Below are 11,938 nucleotides of genomic sequence, written 5' to 3'. Positions count from 1 at the left end.
ACTCGTATGCAAACAGGAATTCGCGAGCTTCGTGATACGCGTGGCCGCTCAGCGCCAGCTTCCTGTAGTGGATGGATGGATGGATGCTATGAGCGTCCCCTTTATAACGGGGCGGTGACATGTCTGCCACCAGGCTCGAAGGATAAAAAAAGAAAAAAAAAGAAAAAAAACTTCCTTGTTTCATGTTGTCCTAATGCCTTATCTACATTGATTAAATCTATGTTATTATAACAAAAAATATAAATTCACAGTCCATCTCTCTGCCTCTTAAGGCAGAATAACCTTTTTTCCCCCAATTATTTATTTTTGTACTCCATCTCTACTTTTCTGCCACCAATACTCTAACCGTCTCTTACTTATTTCTATCGCGGGCGTGTTCAGCTTTCCATTGTTGTCCCTAAAACCCAAGGCTTCATGTAGACTCGTGCCCACACGTATACCTGGGTGAATATCGCCACATTCAATCAGTACATGTTCCATCGTTTCCTTAGTTCCCCCGCAGCATGTACATAGTTCTTCTTCGTTACTGAATCTCGCTTTATAACTACGCGTTCTCAGGCAGCCCGACCTTGCTTCAAACAGTAAAGCGCTTCCCCTTGAATTATCATAAAACCTTTCCCTCCTTATTTCGTTTTTTCCTTTTCGGTAGTTACTCAGAGCCGGCTTCTTTTCCATCGCTGTCATCCAATAAGTCTTCTCCGCCTCTCTGACCTTCCGCTTAATGCTCCTTGTTGCCATATCGCCCGCACTGCCAGCCGTATATTTACTGGTGAGCCTCCTAGTTCTTTTTCTCCACTGCGTGTCAACGCTTTTTCTATACAAATACCTGAAAACCTTCTCTGCCCATCTACTCTTCTTCATTTTCCTCAGCCTCTCTTCGAATCTCATTTTGCTCTGCGCTTCCCTCACTTCAAAGCCTGTCCATCCCATATCACCCTTCACCGCCTCATTTGTCGTCTTCCCGTGAGCGCCCAAGGCGAGGCGGCCCACCGTCCTTTGATTTACATCCATTCCTGCTTGCACCTCTGACTTCATGCACACCACTGAGTTCCCAAATGTAAGCCCCGGAACCATCACACCCTTCCACAGCCCTCGAAGCACCTCGTACCTATTGTATCCCCATAAAGCTCTGTGCTTCATAATTGCAGCATTCCTCTTTCCCTTTGCTACCGATGCTTTCTCTTGTACCTCCATATATCTATCTCCCTCATTTACCCATACTCCGAGGTACTTGTACTCGCTTACCCTCGGTATTTTTTGGCCCTGTATTAAGACCGTATGGTCTCTGTGATCATTGAATATCATCAATCCACATTTTGTTGCACTAAATCCTAGTCCTAGAGCCTCACACTCCCTTCCGCATATATCTGCCAGTCGCTGTATATCATCTTGACTGTCCGCAAATAAGACAATATCATCAGCATAAAATAGACCTGGAAGCTTCTGCTCAACCATCGCTCCGACCTGTTTGTGTGACAAATTAAATCCAATGTTGCTACCTTCTAGCGCTTTTTCCATCCTCGCCATGTACAGCATGAATAACAGCGGGGACAAAGGGCATCCCTGTCTCAGCCCCTTGCTAATTTCAACGCTGTCCTTGCTACTTATTCCTTCCCATTCTATACAAACTGTATTTTCTCGGTATATTTCTCTCAAAAGCTGTACACAGTCGTCACCTATGCCCACTTCCTTCAATATATCCTGGCGCTGTGTAGTCAAGTAGACTACACAGCGCCACCACGCGGCAGCGGCGAGCGGCCGCGGAGCGCGCGCTCGACGGCCGGAAGAGAGCGTTCGCTCAAGCACTGAAAAATAGAGGAGGCGCTGATTAGGCTTAAGTTGTCGCCGAGCCGCCGCTAGCAATCCCTGCGGCTGTCCCACTGAGTTACGCAGAAGCGGTCACTAGACCTCGGTCCGTTGAAGCGGGTGTGTCGCCAACGTTGCGACGCCATACCTAGTAATAAACAGCGCGAAAAACTATAGACAAAAGGGAAGAACAACACGGGATGAGAGCTGTTCTTCTCTTTTGTCTATAGTTTTTTACACTCTTTGTTACTATGAATACATACCAACTAGTCAGGCTTACCACTCTCTTGGTCATACCTAGGCATCGTCTGCAGTCCACCATACATTTATATCAGCAGCCGCCGCGTACATCGCGACCTGTGGCATGGGTTGGACCTTTCCCGGCGATCCCACGGCGCACTTCCGACAACCGCCCCATCTGCTTTGCGTGCAGTTACGCCGGTCACGTCGCACGTTATTGCAATCGCGTGCAGCCGCCTCGAGTCGCATGACACGTGACCACTCAGACCAGCCGCCCGTCTTACGATCCAACTCCGCTTTTGTCACCGACGTCATGCCCAGCTCCATCTACCCACCCTTCGCGGTCTCCATGAAGTCGCTCGCAGTCGCCAATGGGGCCACGTCCGGTCGCAAGAGACCAAGAAATCTAGTTGTCGCAGTTCACGAGGCAAGGGCTGCGACGCTATTGAACTGTAAAAGCCCTCAGTGACGCCCATCGAACGTAACAAACTTGTTTGTGGGTGGTGTTCGCGCATCTTGCCTTGGAGACACTCGAGCCGCCGTATACTTTATGGACGCAAAATGTAGACGTTTACTATGCGAAAAGTGATGACGCCACTTTCCAGGCTGTCCCTTCCTACAGCTAACGGCCAAAACATTCATCTTACGGCAGTGTGCACAGCCCGCGTCGTCATTCAGGACGCTCTGTGCTCCGTCGAATTCATCATAATTTCTGCATGACGTCGCGACGTCATCCTGGGATGGGATTTTCTCTCCCGCGACGACGTCGTCATTCATTGCGCACCAGCCGAAATAGAACTCTAGCCATTCTGAGGTTTGCGTCAGGAGACAGAGCGTTGGCTACGAACACCCTACCCGTAAACGACGATACCAAAGTGCCCTCAAACACAGCAACGGCTCTGTCAGTGTATCGAGCGTGTCATGTGCACCTGCAACTGCGCATGCGTATCAACCATGGTGTCCCTTTATATGCGCGAGCCTTACCTGAATAAACGTCTTTCGTTTCGTCGCATTCGCACTTGATACATGGTGTCAGAAGTGGCTCGCTTCCTGGGGGCCGGAACCTGACTTGTTTGTACAACGCGGGCCCACGAGAAGATGGAATTAGTGAAGCCTCCGGATCCCCTGCTCCTAGCCGGCAACATCTCGAAAAACTGGGGCCCATTGTCAGTGCACACCTCTACTGGTATCCCATATCTTGAGAAAATAGCACTTAGTTTGGAAATCACGGTCCTTGCTGTAGTGTCAACGCTTCTTCCTTCGTTTGCTGACATACGATTATGAACTCCGATTCATTCCAGGGAAGCAGCTGGTCCTTGCCGACATGCTGTCCAGATCGTCACGACCAAGCAACGAGGAATACGCAGGCTCGACAGAAGACGTCGAAGTCCACGCAGTCACCGTTATATTGGATTTGGTGAGCGCTAAAACCCTGAACCGCTTAGTGGTAGAGACTGCAAAAGATCCGGAACTGCAAGCCGTTAGTCGTTACGTCGAAGGACAAGGAGGTGACAGCCTGGAAGGCCCAATGAAACCGTTCGCTTCAGAATTGTCGAAAGTGCAGGGAGTGCTACTGAAGGGATGTAAAGTAGTAATCCCAAGATCCATGCGGCCGGAAATGCTTAAACGCATTCACGAAGGGCATTTAGGCCTGAACAAAAGTAAAGCAAGGGCGCGCAGCTTAGTGTTTTGGCCCGGACTGAGTAATGACATTGACAATATGTTACGAAGCTGCAGCGCATGCCGGAAGCACGCGTACGCGCAACCGAACGAACCGATCATTTCGAGACCAATGCCGCCTCACGCGTGGTACCGGGTGGGCGTGGACCTTTTCCAGTACGGGGGAAATTCTTATTTGTGCGTCTTTGATGCCCTGACGAATTTCCCAGAAGTGGAACAGTTGAGTGACACTACGGCAAGGACCGTGATTTCCAAACTGAGTGCTATTTTCTCAAGATATGGGATACCAGTAGAGGTGTGCACTGACAATGGGTCCCAGTTTTCTTCTCATGAATTCTTTCTTTCGCATCCAGGTACGATTTCAACCATGTAACATCGAGTCCCGGATTTCCCCGCTCCAATGGACTTGCCGAGAAAGGGGTGCAAATTGTAAAAAGAATTGTGAAGAAGACGTCGGAAACCCGAGACGACCTCTGGCTGGGTCTTCTGGCCTATCGCACTGCTCCTCTTGAAGATGGTCGGTCTCCAAGAGAACTCCTGCAGGGAAGAAGACTTCGCACTCCCCTACCAGACTTCATGCAAGAACCCTGCTCCCCAGTATTCAAGCGAAACCCACCCGACGCGCGGAGGAGAACTTTGCCGCCGCTAAGGAAGGGAGATCTCGTCCGGATTAAAGGCAAACAGTGGATTCGAAGAGCCCAGGTCGTTGGCAAGCTAGCACCGCGGTCTTACCAGGTAGTCACAGAAGACAACCAGCTGCTGCTGCGCAATAGGCAGCATCTGCTCAGGACGCGTGAACCTTTCCTGCTTGGCACAACTGAAAGCAGTGACTCGGACAACGAGGACGCAGCCGAGAGAAACGAGCTTTCGCCACCGTGCTCAGCCGGTCCGGCTTGTACACTGCCAGCGGGGACAGTCGGCACGTCCAGCACGACAACAGCAGCGCCGGCTCCTAGGCGATCAGCACGTCCAACACGTCAGCCGCGTCGGCTGTACTACGATGCTAATTTTCAGCAAGTGTGTTAAGTTTCTATGCAGTATAACTTCCCATAAAGAAAGGAAGGTGTATCGAGCGTGTCATGTGCACCTGCAACTGTGCATGCGTATCAACCATGGTGTCCCTTTATATGCGCGAGCCTTACCTGAATAAACGTCTTTCGTTTGGTCGCATTCGCACTTGATACAGTCAGTCTACTGCGCCGGTCTCTCCAACACCGTTGCACTCCTTTCGCTATCTGACTGCGTTTGCAATAGGAAAGACTTGCTGGTGCCTTTTGCGACTGTGCAAGTCACTCAGGGCAGCACCGCTATTTTCGTTAGCAACCCATCTCCATACATCGTAACGCTGCTGCGAGGAGAATTTTTCCGCAGATTGAAACCTCTCCAAGACGCACAAGTTATGGACGCACCCGATGACACGCACTGTTCCAGTTCCAGTACGCTCAGTCGTGTTTCCACGCCTGATTCGTCAGCCGTCGATGTATTTCGTTCCTCCATTGTTGACAACCTTACGCCGGTCCAGTGTTTCCAGCTTCTGTACCTGACGGTAGAATTTTGTTGTTCTTTCAATGTCGCGCAAACTTCTCTGGGCCGCTCGTCCACTGTTACGCATACCATCGACACTGGCACCCAACTGCCACTGCGGCAACATTCATATCGCGTATCTCCCGCAGAACGTCGAATAATTAACGAGCCAGTCGACGACATGGTTCCACGTGATGTTATTCGACCTTCAAACAACCCCAGGGCCTCTCTTGTCGCTCTTGTTGCGAAGAAGGACGCTTCTGTACGGTTCTGTGTGGACAACCGGCGACTAGCAAGGTCACTCGTAAGGAAGTTTATCACTACCGCGAATAGACGATGCGACTGACAGCCTGCAAGGCGCAGAATTCTTTTCAGCTCTCCATTTGCGCTCAGGGTACTGGCATGTACCCGTGGACGATGACGCTCCACCCAAGACAGCCTTTGTCACGCCCGACGGCTTGTACGAATTTAACGTCATGCCGTTTGGGCGGTGTAATGTGCCAACGAGCTTTGAGCGCATGATAGATACCATCCTGTTCAACTTTCAATGCCACACTTGCTTGTGCTACTTCGACGACGTCGTCGTTTTCGCTCTGGCTTGTCCACGCATCTTCAATGTCTGCGGCATGTTTGGACGCGTTTGAGCAACGCCGCCCTGCAACTGAATCTAAGGAGTGCGGATTTCCAGCCCGGCAGCTGACACATGTCCTGTTTGTGGCGTTTGTGGTGTCCTGACTTCTTTCTTGTGTCCGTGTTTGCACGCCCTGTCTGTTTAGAATGAATACTTACCAACTAGCTCAGCTCTCTGTTATTCGGCAGCTGACAGTACGAAGCTACGTCGTGTCCAAGGACAGAATTCTTCCCAATCCAGCCAAGCTTCAGGCCATGGCCGAGTCCCCCATAGCTATGACCATCAAGGAACTGCAAAGTTTCGTGAGACCGTGTTCCTACTTTCGACGCTTTATTTGGAACTGCACCACTATTATGCCGCCGCTGACGAAGCGCCTCGTAAGTAACGGGCCCCTAAATTCGTGGTCATCAAAGTGCGACGACGCGTTCGCAAAGCTCCATCGTTTGTTGACGTTTCCTCCCATACTACGCCACTACGCCCATACGGCCCTTACAGAGCTACACAAGGACGCTAGCGGTGGTGGCCTTGTGCAGTGTAAGCCAGGTTCTTCTGAGTATGTCATGCCATATGCAAGTCGTACGCTTACTAAAGCGGAGACCAATTACATCGTCACGGAAATTTATGCCTAGTGTTCATCTGGGTCCTCACGATGGTCCGACCTTATTTATATGGTCGCCGTTTTGATATCGTCACGAACCGCCACGCATTTTGTTGGCTGTCGTCATTAAAGGATCCCTCAGGCCGTCTTGCATGCTGCGTACTTCGCCCGCGGGACTATGATATCCGCGTGCTGTACCGCACTGTACGACAACATTCGGACGCCGACGCCCTCTTACTCTTTTCCTTGGTGGAAGACAATACCCGCTGCTCGGTGTCTCAGCTTACTCTTTCTTCCATCGACCTTGACACCATCGCCTCCAAGCAGGGCAAGGAATTCCTGGAATGCATCGATAATAGGCTTGCTCTCTAATCCATCGACTCTACCAACCACTCGCGCGAAGCGCCATCAAACTCAAGATTTAGCCATTTGCGACGACCTCCTCCACCGACGCAATTGGAACTCCGACGGCCGCCAGTGGCTGTTGGCAGTACCTCGCAGCCGGCGTTCAGAAATATCCAGAGCTTTCCACGCCGATCCACAGTGCGCACATCCTATAATTTTCAACACTTATCCGCGCCTTCAATAGCGTTACTACTGGCGGGGAATGTACCGCTACGTTCAGAAGTTCGTGCGCTCTTGCCCCGATTTCCAGCGCCAAAAATCTTCACCACGCCTCGCACCAGCTGGTCTGAACCCTTTACCTTGCTCTAGCAAGCCCTTTGGGCGCGTTGGCATTGAGTTTTAAGGGCCCTTTCTGATGATAGCTGCTGGAAACCGATAAGTCTTCGTGGCAGTTGATGACCTCACCTGATAGGGGGAGACCGCTGCACTTACGGCAGCTACAGTGCACGACGTTCTCTCCTTCCTTCTTCGTCTATTTATCCTACGTCACGGCCCCCGCAGGAGCTGCTCAGTGACCTAAGTCGTGTCTTCCTCAAAGAAGTAGTTGAGGCTTTTCTTAAAGAATGTCACGTGGTTCGTCGCACGACTACGGCGTGCCACCGTCAAACCAATGGGCGCAGAGTGAGGTTCAACCACACGCTCGGCGACATGCTTTCAATGTACGTCGCCTCAGACCACTCATATTGGGACGCCATTCTACCCTCGGTAACCGACGTGTACAACACCGCTGCTCAGAGCACTACTGACTTTTCACCCTACATTCTACTGTACCTTCGGCTCCTGACGCACAGCATCCGGACAATTCTAGCGTACCAGCGGTATGCTTTTGAGTATGCGCCCATATCTGACACAGTGAGGCATGCCAAAGAGCGCCGCGACCTCGGACGTGCCTTTACCTCCAACAACCAAGGGTGCCAGAAGACAATTCGCCGCGCCACTACTTCTGCTCCAATATTCCTTCCTAGAGCGTTTGTGTGGCTCTCAGTTCTTCCCATCGCGCCTGGTCTCTCCTCAAAATGATCGCCCAAGTATGATAGTCCCGATGGAGTCGTCGAACGAGCATTACCCGCCCACTACGTGAATGAACCCGTTGAACTGCCTTCGGACATGTGTCGTCATGTATGCGCCCTTGTCAACGTCGCGCGCCTCAAGCCGCACTATGATCCACTCATAGTGGCGAGCTGCTAGGTCGCCGGACGGCTCCCTATTCGTCCCCGGGGGTAACTGCAGTGAAGATGACCAAACGGTTAGTGGGTCACACTTTACAGCGACATCTAGTGGGTCTGTCTCTACCACGCATTGCTCGTGGACGCCGCTCGCTATCGGGGTCCGTGAATTGAGCCGTTCATCAAACTACGGGTCCACTATTACGCCAGCGTTTAATAAACGCATTTTATATATATATTGCCGCGTCCATATTTGTGTCTGACTATACGCTGGCGACGACAAGGAAGACAACCGGTGCGCTCGAGAGGCGCAGCGGAAAAGACTGAAAAAGAAGACGTTCTTGGCGGCTGCACGCCTTCAGCGCTATCTTAGAGTGCGACACGCCGTACGCCTTTCTGAATAAAGTCCCTGTGTTTTATAACCCGCGACACTGGTGGAGGGGCTGGGTACCATCGCCTCATGGTCGGTACTCCTGTGAGCAGCCCTGCATCCAGCCCCACAAGACCGCCACGCGTGGAGACGCCTGTACACCGCTCAAGCCGTCGCCTGCAAGGTTTGAGACCAGAATTTGGCCTTTTACAAGGACCCCCGCTGCCGACAGCCACCCCTGCTCAAGAAATGGCGTTTTAAGGAGCGTTACGCAGGTAACGGTCCAGAATCTTCGGATTCCCGAACCATTTCACGGCCGCCCGAACGAAGATGCGGAAGACTGGCTTGAGGAGTTTGAACGGGCAGCGAAGTCGAACCACTGGAGCCCCGACGAGAAGCTCTTCCACGTATATTTGCCCTTGAAGACGGTGCGAAGACGTGGTTCATAAACCGCGAGGCAACTCTGACAACATGGGACGAGTTTTGCCGTCGATTACGCGATACCTTCGGCAACACAGACCGACGTGAAAACGCACAACGCCTTCTTGAGTAACGCATCCAACAGCTACATGAAGGCGTCGCCATGTTTGCCGAGGATATGGTGCGTTTGTTCCACCGCGCTGACCCCAATATGTACGAGGCTAAAAAGCTAAGCCATCTCATGAGGGGCGTCAGAGAACAGCTGTTTGTTGGTCTCGTGCGCAATCCGCCGACAACAGTCGACGAGTTTATCAGGGAAGCCACCGCAATAGAGCGGGCGCTGCAGCAACGGTACCATCAATGCGATCGCCGAGCCACCGGTGCACCTGCAGGTGCCGCAGCACTCACTGCGACCGATGAGTGTTCTCTACGCTTACTCATTCGACAGATCGTGCGCGAGGAGGCTGCAAAGGAGAACGCAAGGTGCACATCGCCGTCGCAATCGCCGCAGCAGCAGGAGTTCACGCTTGCCTCCGTCGCTGAAGTCGTCCGCCAGGAACTTGCAAGCGTTTGCCTCTCCCGAGCAATACCCTGATGCGTCGTACCAGCCCAACGCATATACCTACGGTGACGCTGTGCGTCGTCCATTGGCTCCAGAACTATCGTACCAGCCGGACGCATACAGCTATGCAGACGCTGTTCGTCGACCGTTGCCCATGCCCGCGCCGCAGTACCGCCAACCGCCACCTGTTGCAGCCTGGGCCCAGTAGGATCCCATAAGGCGACCTCAACTGCGTAAGACGGATATATGGCGCACTGCGGATCGTCGGCCACTGTGCTACAGTTGTGGAGAGACAGAGCACATTTACCGTTTTTGCCCCCATCGTCCAGCTGGGTACCGCGGAAGTGCACCTGCCGCTACGCGCCGACAGTTTTATGAAAGCCGCGCCCCCATCGACGACGACCTGGCTGGCCGGCAGGAGAGCTCCGCTACCTTCCGGACGCGCTCACCATCCCCGGCTCGTTTTGCTTCACCGAGCCGCCGTAGTTTTGCTGACGCTGTTAGAGGTCGGTCTCCCAGCCCACGGCGGGGAAACTGAAAGCGGTGACCTCTGGGGGGAAGGTTGCAGGTCCTCGAATTGCCGAAAATCCCCCATTGTTGCCGAAACATGAGAACGACGAACAAAAAGATTACGCCGAGAAAACTGTGACTGCCGACCTCGCCGCGACAATTGATGGGCTTGAAGTGACGGCCTTAGTCGATACTGGCGCAGTCTTCTCTATTATAAGTGAGCGACTGCCAGGCGAACTCAAGAAAGTCAGAACGGAATGGACGGGCCCTTATATTCGAAATGCTGGAGGCCAGGTAAGGGCCCGCTCACGCTAGCGGCACGGCAGCTCGCCGTTTGCCGTTTGACGTTCTCAGGCTGCCGTGCGCAAGCGATTTCGTTCGCGCACGTCTGCCGTTCTTTGCCGTCCGCAGAATAGGTCCGAGACCCATTTTCTCGCCGTCCTCCGTCTGCCGCAGAGCGACGTGGCCAATCAGCGACGGAGGAGCGGTTGCCATGAATACGGCGCACCGCGTCGTCTGCTTTTGGCTTTCCGCGTCGTCTGCGTCTGCCGCGGGACGCTTCGAGCTGCTTGCTTTTTTTTTCTGCGCTTTTCACGCTAGAAGTGCCTATGTCGTCCGTGTCGTTGCCAGGCATGCTTTCAGCAGTCAATAGAGCGTTTTAGTCTGTCCGGCATTAAAGAAAGCGTCGCGTAATATCAAATAAAGTGTCCTCAAGCTGGCGCCAGGTCAAGTGGCGCCAGCTATGGAGGATTAGAAACAACTAACAAACGCGTAATCTATGTCCTCCGAGCATTCGGAAGCGCCCATCTCGACTCGCTAAGCCTACAGCGTCGATTATTTGAGTACGGCTCTCCAAAACGGGGCCGAATCGCTACGAATACTTTGCTGTCGAAGCTTAAGGACATGGATCTAAAGCAAATGGAAGCATCAGTTCGGAGCTTACACGCTACAGAGCGCACGGCGGCCACTTGATAGATTCGAGGTGGACGACAACCGCTTTTAGCACTGCGGCCATGTTTTTCGGAGGCTTGCCGGCGAAGCTTGCCGTGCAAGTAGGACAGCACTCGCGCGTGCGGCGACGGCGAACGTTCTGCGGCACCGCGCCGTTGCGGCAGGCTTGCCGCTAGCGTGAGCGGCCCTTAATGACGCCTTCAGGCAAATGTACAGCAAGACTCACGATCGGGAATAGAGCTTTTGTAGCCTCATTCGTGATCCTACCGGAGTGCTGCAAACCTCTGATACTAGGAATGGACTTCTTAAGGGAGTACGGCGCCGTTGTCAACATACGTGAAGGCGTGATAACATTTGCCTCTGACAATCCCGTGACTTCGGAGGCAGACCAAGACCCCAGGGCGTTACGTATGGTAGACGAAGACGTCTGCGTGCCGCCGCTGTCATGTAGCCTTGTTTCCGTCAGTTGCAGCGTGCAGTGTAATGAAGACGCCATAGCGGAACGTGTAACTGCCCTTCTCTTCCGTCAAGGCATTGCCATCGCTCGCGGCATCGTCCGCTTAGTTGATGGCCGTACGGAGGTGCTACTTACCAATTTTACGAACGAGCGCCGGCACATTGGTAAAGGCACTGCTGTGGCATACCTCGAGGAACTCGACTACTCTTACGACTGCCTTGCTATGCAAGGAGAAGCAACGGCTCGTACAGCACCGCAGGCACCAGATGTCGACATCGGCCCAAGGTTAACGCCCACTGAAAGATGTCGTCTTATGGAACTTCTTGGCCGGTTCAAGGACTGCTTTTCCTCGACGTCACGAGTGGGTCAAACGCTGCTGACTAAACACCGTATAATCACGGAAGAGACAGCAAGACCCATCCGACAGAACCCATATCGCGTCGCTCAGAAAAAACGTGAGGTCATACAGCAGCAGGTCAAGAAGATGCTAGAGGATGATGTGATCCAACCATCAAAAAGCCCCTGGGCATCACCGGTGGTACTCGTGATAAAGAAAGATGGCAGCTTGCGTTTCTGCATTGATTATCGTAAGCTCAACAACGTTACAAAGAAAGATGT

At 52.7% G+C, this 11,938-nt stretch overlaps 1 protein-coding gene across 1 annotated transcript; it reads left to right on the top strand.

Annotated features, from left to right (window-relative positions):
* Window positions 1–3,144: 3,144 nt before the first annotated feature.
* On the top strand, window positions 3,145–4,752 carry LOC125756457 (uncharacterized). The gene is made up of 2 exons (XM_049411265.1): window positions 3,145–3,212; window positions 4,080–4,752. Exons 1-2 carry the CDS (start codon window positions 3,145–3,147, stop codon window positions 4,750–4,752), a joined length of 741 nt encoding a protein of 246 aa, XP_049267222.1.
* Window positions 4,753–11,938: the final 7,186 nt, after the last annotated feature.

Source organism: Rhipicephalus sanguineus, chromosome 11, assembly GCF_013339695.2.
Source record: "Rhipicephalus sanguineus isolate Rsan-2018 chromosome 11, BIME_Rsan_1.4, whole genome shotgun sequence".
NCBI classification, from domain to species: domain Eukaryota; kingdom Metazoa; phylum Arthropoda; class Arachnida; order Ixodida; family Ixodidae; genus Rhipicephalus; species Rhipicephalus sanguineus.
This window is presented reverse-complemented; position numbering and strand designations above follow the sequence as displayed.